The sequence below is a fragment of the Triticum dicoccoides genome, chromosome 1A, assembly GCF_002162155.2.
Source record: "Triticum dicoccoides isolate Atlit2015 ecotype Zavitan chromosome 1A, WEW_v2.0, whole genome shotgun sequence".
Lineage (NCBI taxonomy): Eukaryota > Viridiplantae > Streptophyta > Magnoliopsida > Poales > Poaceae > Triticum > Triticum dicoccoides.
The window spans coordinates 540,303,338-540,322,253 of record NC_041380.1 but is presented as its reverse complement, the minus strand read 5'-3'; the positions used below and the strand labels follow the sequence as shown (position 1 = coordinate 540,322,253).

Below are 18,916 nucleotides of genomic sequence, written 5' to 3'. Positions count from 1 at the left end.
TGCTGTAGAAAAGTTATTAGAGTAATTTAGTGATGTTATGATAGAATTTGTGTGAGTTGGTCTCCACTAGTTTTCTAAGTTTTCTCTTGAATCCTTTGGTTTTTATTCATTTTTCTTTGATCCCATTATTGTTTTCTTTATTTCTTTTTGATTGTTATTTTGATTGATAGAATTGATTGTTAGAATTGTTGCTTATGTGAATACAATGTTTGACTATATAGATTTTCTCGGAGTGACGAATAGTTTATCAAAGTTTTCGAGAGCGTTAACATCTTCATCAACTTACCAGGCAAGTTCACTTTGACCATGTTTTTCATATCTATGTTTTATTTGCATGTAGTAGCACCCCTTTCAACCATCCCCCCAGTAGTGTTATTGAATCTTGTAGTTGAGTAGAATGCATGAGGTAGGAACTCATCTCCCTGTTACCAAGCCCGGGACGTTGTTTAGTTTCAATGCTATGCTAAAGTAGACGGGGTTGGTATGAGTGTTCGGGAGTGGTGTGAGAATGGAGGACTCTACGGCAATGACGACAACTCCATGATGGCATTGGCAAGGACTGCCTCTTCAAGACCTCAAGACTTCAAGACTCGAGACAAGAATGTAATACACACTACTGGGTGAAGGATGGTTTAGATGGGAACCCTGGAGCAACCAGTGGATGACCCAAGATGCATGGAGAAGCGCCATGACATCTTGCGGGAAGCTTCACCCAGACTCAAAGAGACGGAAGACTACTTCATGCCCGGAAGCTTACCTGTGCAACCGCAAGTCACTATGGGCTTTGGCTTGGTTGACCTTGGTCGTGACTCTGGCTGGGACAGTACTAGCAGATGTAGAACTACGGTAGGATTGGATGAGCACCGGACAATGGTCAGAGAAACTCTTTGGAAGACCATGTTTCGATCGTCCTATTCTCAAACATCATGAAGTGCGAGGGAGAAAAGGGAGGGATCAAATCTTGCGGGTAAAGTGTATAAACCTCTGCAGAGTGTTAAAACCTAATCGATTAGCCGTGTCCCCGGTTACGGACAAATTGAGCCTCTGGACTTGGATCTATCTTGGAACTATCAACACCAGACTGATAACTTAATTGTGGGCAACTTATGATGATTTGGGTTGTGAGACATCGGTTGGCGGAACCATGTCATAGTAGAGAACTCTAGTACAGACTCCTGATATTCCTTTGATGTAGGAAAAATAAAACCAGCTTTTACGCAAACAAAACCTATACCCAGAGCCACAAATCCATATTGCATATAGTATAGTTTTACCATCTGTTTTTCTTACAGTGATCTTGCCGGTACATTCAATGTACTAATCTACATGGCTGCAACGTTTCATGTTGCAGATACTTTTCTTCCGACAAGTAAGAGTACGGTACAGGGTTATGGTCTACACTCAACTTGTCGATGACATTGATGGGACTCCACACCAGTTTGATTGTTTTTCCTGAGACTTATGAGGTATATATCAATTTTACGTTATTTATACATGTGATTGCACTTTGATATTTACATTGATGTACTGTGTGTGCCATCATACTGATCCAGGGATGGCACAAATACATAGAGGCTTGACCGTTTGAGGTCGGGTCGCTACAGGTTTAGTATAGGCTTAAGGCATAATTGGGTAGAGTATGAGAAACGATACCATCAGAGAGGAGTGATAATACGGCTCGACGCATCTATAAAGATCTTGATGAATTTTTGTACATAGAAGAGTTGCTTTAGCGAACAGTCTAGGGAGCTTGGCTACGTGCGGGTGAAAAAAACACGAACTTCTTTGACCGTAAAGACCGCCGGAGGAGAAGAAGAATGAAACTATCAAGTTTCAGGTCACTTGGGGAATCAGATCGAGAAAGAGGAGACAATGCAAGCGGCAACGACCAAGTTCTCTAAGGAGCTCTATACTTGTGATAATGGCGCGACCCATACCAATCTCCTCGAGCTCCTCACAAATAAAGTCTTGGGTGACATTAACGAAGCTTTGTGTCACGAGTTTACGGAGAAGGAAAATAAGTGATGCACTCTGTTCGGTCCGCCAAAGGCCCCGAGATCGGATGGCTTCCCCGTTGTTTCCAAGCTAAACTGGAAACTCTTGAAGGATGAAGTGGTGAGGATAGTTAAAATATTACTTAAAGATGGCTCCATGTCGGAACAGGTTAACAAGATAAACGCCACACTTATCTAGAAGGCACAATTATAGAAACGTTGAAGGATTTCATACCAATCAGCCTTTGTAATGTAATTTATAAAGTGTTGTCATTGTCAATAAGTTGAGGCATTTCCTGGATGATCTAGCCGCAGATGTGAAATCTCTTTTGTGGTGGAAAGGATGATTACAAATAATATTTATTATTGCATTTGAGTGCTTTAACAAGATCTAACATAGAAAAGACATCCCCGGAACATTCATTATGCCTATAAGTTAGATCTGACAAGGCATTTGATCAAGTCGATTGGCATTTCTTGAAGGTGCGCTGGCATTGGGACTCCTTTTCGAAAAGGAAAAAATATTGCACTAGCAATTTTTTTGTATAATCAGTCATATGCTCCAAGAGAAATATTTATCTATCTTTTCACCATAAGAGAAACAAGGAACCTATCAACTACTATACCACATGGTATATGTGGCAATCTATCTCTAAAAGTATAGACATAAAAGGCTGCTATGTACTTATTTTAGTGAAGAAAAACTTTTTTTATTTTCCTGGTGAAGAAAAAAAACTATCCTGTACTACTACTTTAGAACTCGAGAGCAACTAGTTTGCTAGGGCTCCTTCGGGAGCCTCCCAACGATCATTTGCGGGTGTGCTGAGAGCGCGCCACTTGGCGTGCTCTCAATCTCCGCCACGTGTCGCGCTCTGTGCGCTCCTTTTGGATTTTGTTTTTTTACTTTTCCACACGCGTTTTCGGCTTTTTAAACGGTTTTTTTTTTACTTTTTGGTTTTCCACCGGTTTTCCTTAGTTTTAGGACCAATTTTTTAAAAAAATATTTTTGCGCGAGAAAACACGTTTTTTCTTCCGCGAGAGACACGGTTTTGCTTCCGCACGAGACACGATCATGCCTCTCGAAAACGAAAAAAAACTTTTTTGTTTTTTCCTTCCATGGAAGGCACAATTATGCTTTCGTGAGAGGCATGACCGTGCCTCTCGCAAACGAAAAAAAAAACGCGTTTTTTGTTTTTTTTTCTTTCGCGAGAGGCATAGTTTTGCTTACGCACATGCCTCTCGGAAACAAAAGTAACATTTTCTTTTTTTCTTTCGCGAGAGGTACATTTTTGCTTCCGCGAGAGGCACGATTGTGCTTTCACGAGAAGCACGGCCGTGCCTCTCGGAAACGAAAAAAAAATGTGTTTTCTTGTTTTTTCCTTTGACGAGAGACACGGCCGTGCCTCTTTCGAAAAGGAAAAAGAAACGTGCTCCCGGTTTGGTTTTTTGTCTGATTTTTTTCGTGAAAAAAAGTTTGTCAAAACCTATCAATGTGGAATCTAGTTTTAAAAATCTCGACGTGAGGAATCTAATGGCGAAAACGGTCTGAGATTTAGACACACGATTTAAAAGATAAAACATTTTAAATAAATGAATGTACGGTAAAAAAGAAAAACTCACATGTTGCGCGCATACGCCGCGGGTCACTTGTCGCAACCTGAGAAGGTTCTTTTTTGAGCATCTATAACTTTTATTAATGATCAAAGTTTAACGGGATACATATGATATTGGGCAAAACTGCTAGCCACACATGGCACCCAGAAGAAAGAGAGGAGGCCGCTTTGGCTAAAGCGTGAGCTTCAGTGTTGTGTTGCCTCGTTTCATGGACTACCTGGATAACACTAAATAGATTTCTTCGTGCTCTGAACTCTTCCAGGATCACAGAATAACGACACGGACCACCTGTCTCCAGATTTGCCACAACCTCCGCACAGTCCGACGCCACACATATGGACCGGAGATTGAGGTCTGATGCTAGCGCCAGTGGGAGTGATTTTGAAAGAAGTACTCCTTTTTTTTTGAAAGGTACTCCTTTTTTTTTTGAGACACTGAAAGAAGTACTCCTTAATTAATGATTTCGTCCGAACTCTCTATTTGTTGGCAGGCCTAAATGGGCCAGTATCCACCTCCTAAAACGTTGCACAATTCTCTCGGTGGGCCCAAACAGCTCCTCATGCGCACAAAATGGGCCGGGCCGAGAGGCCATACGCCACCTACCGAGATGATTTGTCTAGGGGGGGCAGACCTAGCCACGCACCAGTGAGTCGTTTTCTCTCGGCGAGTTTTCTCTCCCCGACGGCGATAGCCTAGGGTTTCGACATACTCCGGCGCCGCGGCCGGATCTTACCTTCTTTTCCCCGATCGAACCTGCTGGTGATCCCGTGGACTCGGGCTGATCAAGGGAGGCCCCTCGTGACCTTACCCGGCCTTGGTTATAGTGGTTTCTCCGGCAGATCGATCTAGGGTTTTCGTTGGCGGCGACTAGACTGCTTGGTTCATGGCGTCGGGATCAAGCTCGCAGGGGCGGCATGGCAAGGAGACGACGGAGGAGCTGCTAGCCAGGTTGAATTTGCAGGAGGAGGAAGATGATGATTTCGTGTGGGAGGAGGAGTTGCCGGATCTGGGGGCGCCGGCGAAGTGGCTAGCCATAGCCAGGGTACACACTACAAGGACTTTCAGCCCTAATGCTCTTTATGGGGACATGCGTGCAGCCTGGAATCCAGCGAAAACGGTGGTCTGGAGGAAGGTGAAGGACAACTTGTTCACAGCGCAGTTTGGTTGTCTAGGGGATTGGAATAAGGCCATGCTAGAGGGGCCATGGCTTTTCAGAGACCAAGCAGTGATTTTGGTGGAGTATGATGGGTTCAAAAACCCTGATAGCATCAAGTTGGATAAGTTGGCAGTTTGGGCGCAAATCCATCATTTACCTGACAACTTTTTGATCGAGCCTGCAGTCAGGGGGATGGCATCGCGAATTGGCGAGGTGGAAGAAGTGCAGCTCAAGCTACCGGCAGGTTTCTTTGGTGAATTTGTCCGGGTGAGGGTGAAAATCGATATCAACGCAAAAATTAAGAGGTTTGTCACTGGAAAGAAGGGGGATGAACAAGTTAGATATCAAGTAAAATACGAGAAATTACCTGTCTTTTGCTTTAACTGTGGTGAATGCGGGCATTGGCACGAGGAGTGTGGTGATGGTGTTCATGATGAGACAAAGTTTGAGTGGGGTGACTTTGTTCTGGCTGACAATATTCGCTTCAGGCAACCTGGCAGAGGTGGTTTTGGTAACCAGAGGGGACGAGGCGGCCCAAGGAATGCAGGAGGAAGAGGTAGGGGGCGAGAGCAGTATAACCCCAATCAAAGTTGGCGCTTCAATGCATATCAGAATGAACCTCGCAGGGAGGCGGGGAGGCAGGATGAAGGATAGGACAATGCAATGACCACAGAAGTATTGGGGCCAAGCGAGCCCAAGGGTCTGATCGAGGAACCGACTGCTGCAACGCTGGGGGTAGTGGTGGCAAGTAACAAGAGGCAATCTTCGGACAAGAACCATCCAGAGACAGTTCAGTCGAGTGATGATGGAGAAGGGGACGTGGTCCCAGTGAGCTCTACAGCTCTTGTAATCTCTGGAAAGCCGGACGGGGTTCCACCGATGCCGCCTGTATATGTGTCTCCAAGGAAAGAGGTGAAGCGACAGAAGAAAGATGTTGGCAATAAAGGAGCCATGTTTAAGGAGCTGTCTGATGCAGGGACACCGAGTATGGTGACAGATGGAGTGGAACGTGGCAAGGACCAGTATGATGGATCGGCGGGCTCCTCCGAGGAGTGCCGCCGGACGCAATGAGTTCATTTTGTTGGAACTGTCGCGGTGCGGTAAAGCCGCGATAGTTCGTGAGCTTCGCGACTTTGCGAAGAAATTTACCCCTACCGTGTTGTGTATTATTGAAACTCAAGTAAAGGGTGCACGTGTAGAAGTTTTAGCTAACACTTTGGGCTATGATAATGCCTATGCGATAGATAGTCAAGGAAGAAGTGGAGGAATAGGGATTTTTTGGAATAATACAATAAATGTTGAGATCTTGGGTGATTCTGTTTATCATATTGATGCAAAGGTGGTAGAGGAAGGGAAAGACCCATGGAGGTTGACATGCGTGTATGGCGAGGCCCAAACACAACTGAGACACCAAACATGGGATCTCCTAAAGGGGTTGGCGTCTTTTAGCAACCTCCCTTGGCTATGTTTGGGCGATTTTAACGAAGTTTTACGTCTGGATGAACATAAGGGAGCTGCTAATCGGAGTAATGCACAAATACAAGGTTTCCGGGATGCGGTTGACGTTTGCATGTTGATGGACTTGGGCTATCATGGCAGATTTTGGACCTTTGAGAAAAAAGTGACCGGGGGATCCTACACCCGCGTGAGGCTTGACAGAGCGATGGCCACAGCTGATTGGGCGGCGCTTTTCCCTATGGCCAAGGTTACAAACTTAACTTCGGCGTCCTCGGATCATGGACCAATACTCGTACAGTTTGAAGAGGTTTTACCACGCCCTAAACCGAGCTTCCGGTACGAAGTGATGTGGGAGTCACGTGAATCATGGCGTGACACTATCAGCTCAGGATGGAGCGAACTGCAAGCGGATCAAGGAGTTGAGGGGATTCGCAGAAAATTGGAGCTTCTGTCAAAGAACCTCTCGGCATGGGAGGATGCAACTTTTGGAAGTGTTAGGAAGGAGATCAAGAAGGCAAAAGCGGAGCTAGAGAGGCTTCGGAGTGTTCCGTCTAGGACTGCTCCAAATCACCTTGAGCAAAAGTTGAATGAACGACTGGTTGAGCTCTATCATAGGGAGGAGTTAATGTGGAGACAAAGATCGCGCATACAGTGGCTGACTGCGGGTGATCGCAACACAAATTTTTTTCACATGAGAGCACATATGCGGCGTAGGAAGAATATGATTCGAGCTCTACACAATGCGCTGGGTATAAGAGTAGAGGACAAGGCTGAGATGAAACAACTTGTGACAGATTTCTATAAAACCTTGTACACGACGGAAGGTGTACAGGGGGTAGATGATGTATTACAACATGTGCCTCGGAAAGTGACACCAGAGATGAATGCTTCGCTTTGCGCTCCTTACACAAATGAGGAAGTAAAGCAGGCCCTGTTTCAGATGTTTCCTACGAAGGCACCGGGGCCAGATGGTTTTCCTGCACACTTCTATCAGCGCCACTGGGACATTTGTGGGGATGAAGTAACTAAAGTGGTGCTTCGGATCGTCCGTGGAGAGGAGACTGCTGCAAGCATTAATGATACGGTACTCGTGTTGATACCCAAGGTACAAAATCCCACTCTACTTACCCAGTTTAGGCCTATCAGCCTTTGCAATGTGATTTATAAAATAGCTTCTAAAGTGGTGTCGAATAGATTGAAGTTGATATTGCCAGATATTATCTCAAAGGAGCAATCAGCCTTTGTTCCCGGGAGGTTGATCACGGATAATATTATTTGTGCGTATGAATGTTTGCACTTCATGAAGAGAAACAGATCCAAGACAAACATCTTTTGTGCACTTAAGCTTGATATGATGAAGGCATATGACAGACTAGAGTGGCCTTATCTAAAGGCAATTATGGTTAAGCTTGGCTTTGCACTAGATTGGATCCATACAGTTATGAGCATGATCACTTCTGTTTCATTCTCGGTCTTGTTTAATGGAGAAAGATTAGAGAGCTTCTCACCTTCCAGGGGTATCAGGCAGGGAGATCCTATTTCCCCTTACTTATTCTTGATTGCAGCGGAGGGCCTTTCGTGCCTTTTAAAACACAGTTCTCAGTCATTAGTGCTCGGTGGCATAAAGGTGGCGCCCACGGCTCCGGTAGTGAACCACCTTTTGTTTGCAGATGACAGCCTGCTGCTTTTCAAGTCTAGTGTCCAGGGGGCAAATGAGGTTTCAAACCTACTTGATGCATATTGCTTGACTTCGGGCCAAAGGGTAAACTATGATAAATCGTCCATATTTTTCAGTAAGGGATGCCCGATGACCCTTAGGGTGGAGATAAAGAATATACTTAATGTGCAGAATGAGTCTTTGAGTGAAAAGTATTTGGGTCCGCCGACCGATGTTGGACAGTCCAAAAATGGCACCTTCAAATATTTACGAGACAGAGTTTGGGAAAGGATAAAGGAATGGATGGAGAAACTTTTATCAGTGGCAGGAAAGGAGGTTCTCATAAAATCTGTGGCTCAAGCTTTACCAGTTTTTTCGATGTCTTGCTTCAGATTACCTCGAGGCCTTTGTGGAAGCATTACGTCACTCATTCGTCAATTTTGGTGGGGGAGCAAGAGAGGCAAGAGGAAACCATGTTGGGTAGCTTGGGATTTGATGACCCGACCGAAAAGTTTGGGAGGACTTGGCTTTCGGGATATAAAAATCTTCAACTTGGCACTTTTGTCTCGGCAAATTTGGAGATTATTGAATGATCCCTCCTCTCTTAGTGCACAAATCCTTAAAGCATCATATTTTCCACAATGTACGGTCCTTGAAGCTCAACTAGGTCCACATCCTTCTCAGGTGTGGCGATCTATACTTGATGGGAGAGATATTATCACCCAAGGAGCTATCCGGCGTATTGGTGATGGAACTACCACGAACATATGGCAACATAGTTGGATCCCAAGGGACGGAATGATGAAGCCGGTGGCCTCCTTAGTTGCTGACCCACCGCAACTGGTTTCTGATCTGATCGACCACACTAGAGCTGCGTGGCGAGAGGACTTGCTTAGACAGGTGTTCATACCCATTGATGTGGAGGCGATCTTGCAAATACCGCTCTGTACACGGCGTGTGGACGATTTCTGGGCATGGAATGATGATCCAAGGGGGCGTTTTTCTGTACGGTCAGCTTATAAGATGATTGTCAAGATCAAGATTGGGCGCGATGCATGGCTGGAGGAAAGGGAGGATCCTTCCAACTCTGAACATGAGATGAGGGGGTGGAACTCGCTATGGAACATGTCAGTGCCACCGAAACTGCGCTTTTTTACTTGGCGATTGGCGCAACACTCACTTCCTACGGGAGATGTCCTAAACCATCGTCATATGGCCACTACGAGTGCTTGCTCCCTATGCGGAGGGCAGGATAGCTGGCGGCATTCTTTGCTGGAGTGTAATGTGTCTAGGTGTGTGTGGGCACTTTCAGAAGCCGAGATGGTCGAGCACATGTGGGCAACCTCAGAACCTGACGCACGGCTGTGGCTCTTTGCCATGAATGACTCTCTTCCACCGGAGCAATTTCAGTTGATGATTGTTACTTTATGGGCGATTTGGAGTGCAAGACGGAAAGCTATACATGAGGATATATACCAGACTCCGTTTGCCACTGACAACTTCATCAAAGCTTACTTATCAGACATAGAGTTTTTGAAGAAGAAGAAGGAGGAAGCACATGGGATAGCAGTACCACGACCCCGTACGTGGATTCCACCACCAACAGATTACCACAAACTCAATGTGGACGCGGCCGTGTCACGCCCAGGTACGTTTGGCGCAGTTGGTGTGGTTTGCAGGGATGAGAGAGGTTTGTTCATGGGAGCGTCAGCTCTCGTTTTCAGAGGATTGCACAACCCCAAGTGCTAGAAGCACTAGCTGTTCGGGAGGCATTAGCACTCTCAGAAGATCTCTATATCAACCATTTACTTGTTGCCTCCGATTGCAAGGTGGTGGTAGATGCAATCAGACAGGGAAGCTCAGCAGAATTTGGAGCCATTGTCGAGGAAATCAAGACTAGAGCAACTACCTTTATTTCATGTTCGTTTACTCATGACTATAGGACCTCCAATACGGAGGCCCATAATCTCGCAAAGCATGCGTTATCTTTAGGGTTTGGCCGACACACTTGGCTAGGACAACCCGGCGATCTTCTTTTTGTACCTATGAACATTATGATTCAGTAACAAAGCTTTGTGAGATTTAAAAAAAAAAAAAAACCTACCGCGGGGCGTTTTGCCTAAAAAAAACCCTACCGCGGGGCAGTTTGGGGCAGCGCCGCGCACCTCGTGTCTTTTATTTTCAGTTTCCGCTCGCCCCCAATCGCTCACGTCACTCCGTCCGCGCGAGGAAGCGCCCCGTCGTGCTCCGCGACAGACCATCGCCGCCTCTCCGGGCGGCGGCGGACGCCAGCGCGGTGAGTACCCGGTCCGCCTCCCTTCCTCCCCGCTCCGCCCCGCCCCGCCACCCCCGCCCGACTCCCTCGACCCCGTCTATTAGCTCCCGCCGCCGCCAAATCCAAACATTCAAGCTAGATTTCGCGCGGCGGTGGTTCGCGGCGCCCTAGTCTCCGCGAGGGCGGTGGGTCTGGGGGCGATTCGTGCGCTGGTGTTCGGTAGCTTTGGGTTTGAGTCGTGGCTGTGCGGGCTTCGTGATTCAGCGTAGCGGTGGTTGATGGATTGGTTCGGGAGTTCGGTTTAGAAGAGGGGCCGTGGTTTCTAGGGTTTTGGTGGTTTGCTCATGCTAGATCAGGTAGTCGGGGCTCTGTATCTGGTTGATTCGGCTGATTGCCCAACTCGAAATCATAATTGCTTGCCATTGCCCCCTTAGCCCTTGGGCAAGCAAAGAAGTTCGGCTGATTTCAACTATAGGTTGTGTGAGATGTGCTGTTCAAGTTTTGAGACGGCTTCATGGATAGTGCCAACTGCAGAAGTTGGTCACTGTCGGTAGCAAATTACAGAAACCTGTAGGATTGAAAATGGTACTAGTACATTGCTGATATTGCCAGCCAGATGTGTGCTCGTGTAAATTATTGTCATTCAGAAGTCATCTGTCTTGGCAGCAGTAGATCTGATTTTTAACGCACATTCATTGCTATATAGATGTGTGAATTGCTCTTAGGCGCGTACCATTCTGAAGATAACTTAGTATGAAGCTGTATTGGTAATGGAATGAATGTACTGGTTTTAATTTTTTTGAAGATGCAAAGTTAGCTATCAATGTTTGATAAGCTATATGTGATCAGTTCTTACAACCACAAATGTTGATTATACTTTGTGTACTTGCTGCAGGTGCTGGTTCATTTGTGCAACTACATATAGATCCATATTCTGTTGCGACTGCACTCTGCAAGAAGACAATTTTCCAAAGCCGTCTTCTTTTTTTTTACTAGAATATAAAATAATTTCTGGCCGCCATCAGATGGACAAAAGCAACACTTCTGGCTGTGCTGCTGAGGACATTATTGAGACTCGGAATTATGCAAACTCTAGCCTGAACCCTGAGGCCCTTAAGCATCAAAGTTTTCCTTTTCCATACACATCCCTGTCGGGGGAAAGGAAAAACTTCAAAAGGGCAGCTAACAGGGGAAAGAAAGGCTCCCGAGTATTGTCAAGTAGAACTTATCCTTTGAAGTCATCTGAGAGTACTGTCAGGGTTCTTCGTTCTAGATCAGTTGCAGATAAGTCACCTAGTGACGCTGTGCAAACTTCAACAGAAAGAGCCGCGAAGAAGCCACCTAGCGACTCTGTGGACACTCTAGTAAAACCAGCTGCTAAAAGAATAAAGAGGGATAGAGATAGACCCACAAAGGGTGGTCCGGACGATGAGTTATCGAAAATTCGTAAGCGAATTAGATACATTTTGAATCGGATGAACTATCACCAAAGTTTTCTTGAAGCATATGCCAGTGAAGGCTGGAAAAATCAAAGGTTCGCCACCTCTCTATTCATGTATTTGATTTGATTTGCTGGCGTCTTCTCCTGAATTCACCTTTTGCATTTGTAGCTAAAGTTTCATTTATTATTACCCCTTCCGTTCGTTCTGTAAGGTGTTTTAGTTAGCAAAATTTTCCATTGTAAGGTGCATTTATCTGTTTGCGCTGATCTTAGCCCCACTCGGTTGTTATCCCATCGTACTGCAGTTATTGCGCCATCCACACCGCCCCTCCTTCAACTCGTTGTTTCACATCCACGCGTGCATGCATGTTACTTCCTTATTCTGAATAGCTAGCTACAGCAAACAATTATGACTCTGGACACCATGCATGCATACTATTGCTTTACTCCTCTGGTCGTTTGATTGGATGGCCAATTAAACAGCTGCCGGAAATAATGAACTAATACATGTTGTAGGCAGGGGTGAAATCCATAATACCCCTCTAAGCTCCTCCTTGGTCTTAGTGAAACAACTAATACACCTTACAAAGGGGAATGGAGGAAGCATTCACTTTTAGTTGAACTATTGCATAGGCGTATTTGGTGCTGTTGCTTCTTGAAACACTTATATTTATTTCATCTGTATATGTGTGAATTAATGAGCAACTTATAATACATATGGATCTGATTTACCGCTGTTAGTGTAATAATTCTGAACCGGTGCAGAAGTACAAAAAAAGGCTAATTTTTGTAATTACAAAATTAAAAGGTTCCTGAATTGGGCATTAAGCTAAAACACTGCTTTTTGTCGGTCTTTCCGATTTAATGTGCATTTAATCAACCATGAGTGTGCGAGGTTAGAAGTATAAAAGTGACAGGCTTACCATCTGTTCATTTCGTTTGAGAAATACACTCATGAGTCACGGGGTCTACATTCATGTAGCTCTCCATTGATTGCGCTGTGAGTCTCTTTGGTCGCTCTTTTTTTTGTGTTCAAAACAATTGGCAGAAGGGTATCCTATTGCACGCTTTATCATTTTATCTCTATTGATGTCTTTATGTCTTCAGATGTTATATTTCATTCATGTACATTTAAAATTTCTAAATGTGCCAGTTGTAATGAATGATTTAGGGTTCAGTTAAAAAACCTAGACCAACAGCACTAGCCCCTGTGGCATTTTAACTACGAAGAAACAACCCAGGCACACCTTGTGGAGCGCAAGGCTCGAACGCGGGTGGCGGGCTGGGCGCGCAGCCGACCGCACGCTACTAGGCAACTAGTCCACACCCAGTTCCAATTTAGGGTTCAATTAAATTTATGTTCTTATTTGACTGGTTATTTCATCAGAGGCACATGAGCATGCTTTCTTTTTTTCTTTTTGGTTCGCATTCATTGTCAACAACACAGCTTCTTGGATGTTCTTAGTTTCGAATTCCTTGCAGCGTGAGTTGCAATATAGAAACATTATACTCACCCATACACAAACATGCAGTTTGGAAAAGATAAGGCCTGAGAAGGAGCTTGAACGAGCCAAGGCGGAGATCGTGCGGTGCAAATTAAGAATACGAGAAGCTTTCCAGAATCTTGATCATCTTCTAACTGTGGGGAAGCTTGAGGAATCTTTGTTTGATTCTGAAGGAAAGATATCTTCTGATGATGTATGTCAACACAATTCTCTTTTCTGATGTTGTGCTGTGTTATGCTTACCATTTTAATCAGTGACCATTCTACCCATCTTGCAGATTGTTTGTGCCACTTGTAGTTTGCAAGACGTTACATTGAATAATGACATCATTCTCTGCGACGGAGCCTGCGACAGAGGGTTCCACCAGAATTGTCTAAACCCTCCTTTACTGACTAAAGATAGTAATATTTATTTTCTCAATTTCTTATGGTATCCAAGGTTCGCTATTTCTGGTGTTAATTCATTCATGTGATCATTCCCTTTGTAGTCCCTGAGGGAGAGGAAGGATGGCTTTGCCCTGCATGTGATTGCAAGATAGACTGTATAGAATTAATAAATGAACTCCAAGGGACAGATCTTGACATTAATGACTCTTGGGAGGTAACAGTTTCACTTTTGAGAATACTTGTTGTTTCAAGGCCAATGAATTTGAAATATATTCCACCATTATCCTACATTATTTTTGCAGAAAGTTTTTCCTGAGGCAGCTGCTGTGGCACACGGGTCTATGCAAAATGATGTAGCTGATCTTCCATCAGACGATTCAGAAGATGATGACTTCGACCCCAATATACCTGAAGAACATGTGGCTGGTCACGCAGAAGGATCATCAGAAGAGGATGGGGATGAAGGTTCAGACTCTGATGACTCAAATTTCATGACTTCTTCTGACAATTCAGAACACGTGAAGGAGAAAGAAAAAGTTGATGACCTTGGATTACCTTCTGAGGACTCGGAGGATGATGACTATGATCCAGCAGGTCCTGATTCAGATAAAGATATCGAAGAGAAGCAAGATGAGTCAGACTTCACATCGGACTCTGATGATTTCTGTGCTGAGATTATGAAGTCTTGTAGTAAGGATGAAGTTTCATCTGGTCCTAAGGTTGGAGGTCGTACTAATGATTTAGAAGGGGCCCCTGTTCGGCCAAACACATCAATGTCACATACCAAGGATCTTGAGATTGACCAAGATGTGATTTTACCGTCTACGAAACGGCAGGTTCAACGGTTGGACTACAAAAAACTTTATGATGTAAGCTCAACTTGCATGCATATTTTGGCATTAAATTTGCGTATGTTTCTGGCCTTGCAAACACCTTTGGTATTTTTTGTTGTTGTTGTACTACCAGTAGGTGATAACTTTATTAAGGAAATATAGATAAATCCAATAGTTTCACTGAAGATTGAAAAAAACATTTATGGGGGTGGTTAACATGATTATAATGCGCTAACCATAACAGGACATGCATCCATACCCTGATAATTTAGCAATAGATGCATAGCCGGTCCAACATTTCTTGATTTTTGTTATTGCTTTAAGGCTGTGGAACACAAAAGAGCTTTTGAAGTGATGCTAAACTATTACCTCAACTAGGATTGTTGAGTAGTACTTCACTGTTAAGCAGAATGTGTTTTACTGGGCTATGAACCTGACATGTTTCTTAATGCTGAAATCAAAAGGATACTTATGGGGAAGCACCATCTGAATCAAGCGATGGTGATGACTGGTCTGGGAAGAGCACACTCAAAGAAGACAATGAAGAAGGAAATGAAGTGGATTCATTTGCACGCAAAAGCCCCAGGGGAACGCGAGTGGTGCATCCTGACGGTTTTCATGGTTTAGTGAATGAACAACATGCAGGGGGGCTTACCTCTGACGGCAGCAATAGTAAAGCTAAGAAAAGGCATTTTGGTCCAGTAATTAATGAGGTGAAGTGACACATTCCCATCTCTTCATAATAGGTGGTTTTATATTTATTAAAACCAGCGGGACAAGCTTAGCCAATTTGCATTGCTATCCAAAGTTTGATGTAATTGCTTACACCTCATTTTTCTTGCAGAGGCTAAATCAATATTTCACAACAGACCAATATCCTACCCGTGCTGTTAAAGAAAGCTTGGCGCAAGAATTAGGGCTGACATTCCGTCAGGTTCGTATGTCTTTGTCATGAATTTCCAGTTGCATGTGACTGTTGACTTGGCATTGAGCAAAATCTCACAATGGCTTCTGCTGTCAGGTTAACAAATGGTTTGAAAGTACACGTCACGCAAGAGCAGCTGCTATGAAAAATGGCGCTCAGCTAGAAAAGCATAGCAACAGTAGGAAGAAGAAGAGCTCAGACCAACCTAATGCATGTAAAGAGGAAGGTATCAGGCAAGATAGTCCAGTGAAACAAGAAACTGATGGTGGGCAGAGAGCTCATATGCCTCCAGAAAGCAGCCAAAGCTATACTAAAACCTCGGGATTGGCAGGCTGTCCAAAAAGTGAGTCCAGAGAGAACCATGAAAAGAATACCCCCTTGAAATATGTTGGAATGCCAACAGATGGCTCTGCAGAGGATCAAATTCTGGGGCTAGAACCTGAAGATGATGGTTCAGACTCTGATGACCCGAATTTTGCCATCCGTTCTGGAAATTCAGAACCTTCGAAAAATAGAGAGAAAGTTGATGACCTTGGGTTACCTTCTGCGTACTCTGAGGATGATGACTATGATTCTGATGAAGTTATCGAAATGATGCAATCAAGTTCAGATGAGTCAGACTCCAATGAATCAAATTTCACCACCTCTTCTGACAATCCAGAAGATGTGAAGGAGAAAGTTGATGACATTGGATTACCTTCCGAGGACTCCGAGGACGATGATTATGATCCAGCAGGTCCTGGTTCTCATGAAGATATTGGAAAGAATCAGTCAAGTTCAGATAAGTCACACTCTTCTGACAAATCAGAAAATAGGAAGACGAAAAGGAAAGCTGATGACCTTGGATTACCTTCTGAGGACTCGGAGGATGATGACTATGACCCAGCAAGTCCTGATTCAGATAAAGATATCGAAGAGAAGCAAGATGAGTCAGACTTCTCATCTGACTGTGATGATTTCTGTGTTGAGATTGCTAAATCTTGTTGTGGCCAGGAGGGAGTTCCATCAGGAGCTAAGGTTGGTGGAGACCGTACCGATGACTTGGAAGGAACGACTATTTGCGCTAATGCGGCCATTTCCAATCTCCCGTCCAAGGATCCTGAAATGGACCAATATGTTGTGTTACCAGTTTCAGCGAGACAGAAGGTTCAGTCTCCGGACAGCAAAAAACTCGCTGTAAGCCCCCAACTTGATTGTGTGCATATTTTAGCACATATTCTGATAATGTTTTGGTCCTTCATGAAAGCTTTTGGTATGTTTGTTTGCCTTGCTGTCAACTGGGAGAGTGATTACTTTATTCAGAAAATTTAAAAAGCCATCATGGGAATGCTCAACATGGTTTTGGAATATGAGCTTAGAGCATGGCAATAGTACAGCCAACTGGCTATATGATGTTGCCATTTCATCTATATAGCTATCATTTATAGTAAGGTTGGCTGTAAGAAGTATACTTTTTTCCACCTTCTCTCTTTCTCTTTCTTCATATTTATTTTAGTTGCCTAGGAGGACATGTAGAGGCAGTCTCTTGCATGAGAGCCTAAGCCCCTTACTTTTTCATGTCCCTCTCCTCCACATAGGCAAAATTGCCATGTAAGCGGGCTATAAGCCTGCTATTATACTTGCTCTTAGACATACATGGACAGCATGGTAATATAGTACCAGATACATAGCTTGTCTGTTTTGTCTTGAATTTAGTTATTGTGTTTAGCATTTATGCTGATACTAAACTATTGCCCAAAATTTTCTGTTTAGTGCTCCCTCTGCCTTAAGTATTATGTACAATTTGGTTATTATGTGCGCATACATGTGTGTTTCATTGGCTTATGAACTTGACATATTTCCTCTTCATGCTGAAACCGAAAGCAGGCTTATGGGAAAGCATCATCTGATTCGAGTTACGGTGAAGAGTTGTCGAAGAAATGCACACCTGAAAAGGACAATGGAAAAGAAAGTGAAGCAGGTTCTTTCGTGCGTCAGAGCAATGAATTCACTCCGCAAAGGTCTCAACAAAGCTTTCATGGTTCGGTGAATGGGCAAAATGCAGAAGAGCTGCTTACCCCTAACGGAAGCAGTACTACAGGTCAGAAGAGACAATATGGGCCAATAATTAATCAGGTACTATGGAATTCTTTTTCCTATTATCATTAGTTGTATAGTTTAACGAGATAAACAAGTTTAACCAGTAAGATTTCTATCATAAGTTTGATTCATCCGCAAGCACTTCATTTTATTTTTTGCAGAGGCTACATGAGCAATTTAAAACAAATCAATATCCTAGCCGTGCTGTTAAAGAAAGCTTGGCACAAGAACTAGGTCTGACATTCCGTCAGGTTTGTACCTCTTTTTTTCATGAATTCCCATGCATGTACAGTTGCCTTGGCATTGAGCAAAACCCTCACTATGGTTTCTGCTAACAGGTCGAGAAATGGTTTGAAAGTAGGCGGCGTCACATAAGAGTAGCATCCAACAAAAGCAGCACCCATGTGGAAAACCATAGCACCAAGGAGAATCCTAATGTATGCAAAAGAGATGCTGTGAATGAGGATACGCCGTCGGGAAGTCTTAATGAAGGTATCACACAAGATGGTCCACTGAAACAAGACATTGGTGGTGGGCTGAGAACAAATGCCAGCCCTCCAAATAGCAGTCAAAGATATACTACCCCCTTGGTAAGGCGCCCAAAAGGTGAGTCCAGAGAGAATCATATGAAGAATACCTCCTCAAGCAGTGCTGGAAGGCCAAAAGGTAGCGATGCAGGGTATGCAGTTCTGGCTCTTGAAGCTTTTGATGAGAAAACAAGAAGCAAAATGCTGCAGGAGCTAAAGAAGAGGAAGATTGGCTGATAACGTTTCTAGCTAATGACTCTGAACTTGCAAGTCAGGCCATGATTTTGGCTCCTGCGAGTCAGCTAATTCTTTCTCTGAAATTAGTTACCCACATGGTGGGTGTCTTACTCTGGCGGGAGGCTTGGTTCGATAATATGGGACTCCCGGTAAGGATCCTTATACTCCTCCAGATCGCAAGTGATAATCTGAACAATCTTGAAGTGCCGTCGCAACAGCACACTGTTATGGTAGAAAATTGAAGACATTGAACGTTTGATCGTGCCTTGGGCGCTGTTGTCTCCTTAGATTATGCTCATGTGCTGTCATTGGTTGTGTACATTGTTGATAAGTGACTAGGTGGTTCAGTTTATCGTTCATATGAATTTTCGACAATGTCAGTGGATCTCCTTGGTACATGTTGTAATCTTCCCGTTTTTGCGGGAAATATATGTTGTACTGTTGGTAAGGAGTATATTCTGGTTAAGACTTATTATCATGATTTTCTCTTGTCCAGTGTCTGCATCAGTTTTGACTTGCACTGGAAGCTACTACGTTTTTGCTTCGACGCCTTACCCAATACTTCCATGATATATGCCTGTTGAATCATGCATGTACACCTGTTAAAACATCTTTTTCTTGTTGGTATGCTGATGAATACAGTAGGACACTGCCCAGTTTTAAAGTAATTAAAATGATCTTGGAAAAGTTTTGGTCCATTTTATAAAGGAAAAAGGGGGCTAGGATATTTGCAAGATGGTTTCCTCCTTAACCATGCGCGCAGAATCGACCGGAGCTGTCGCCGTCGCCGAACCAATACGCCATTGCATCTGGTCTCAGGGAATGTCTT

General features: G+C 44.1%; 1 protein-coding gene across 2 annotated transcripts; it reads left to right on the top strand.

The window, feature by feature from the left end:
- The first annotated feature begins 10,049 nt into the window (after positions 1-10,049).
- Positions 10,050-18,576, top strand: LOC119287202 (homeobox protein HOX1A-like). Of its 2 annotated transcripts, none has more exons than XM_037566736.1 (12): positions 10,050-10,175; positions 11,050-11,688; positions 13,128-13,293; positions 13,378-13,501; positions 13,588-13,700; positions 13,789-14,355; positions 14,784-15,032; positions 15,164-15,253; positions 15,341-16,420; positions 17,111-17,359; positions 17,485-17,574; positions 17,662-18,576. In XM_037566736.1, the coding sequence occupies exons 2-12, from the start codon at positions 11,180-11,182 to the stop codon at positions 18,085-18,087; spliced, it is 3,663 nt and encodes a 1,220-aa protein (XP_037422633.1). In that variant the 5' UTR covers positions 10,050-10,175; positions 11,050-11,179; the 3' UTR covers positions 18,088-18,576. The 2 variants fall into 2 exon arrangements, with proteins under 2 accessions (XP_037422633.1, XP_037422629.1); XM_037566732.1 differs by having other exon boundaries at positions 17,108-17,359.
- The last annotated feature ends 340 nt before the right edge of the window (positions 18,577-18,916 follow it).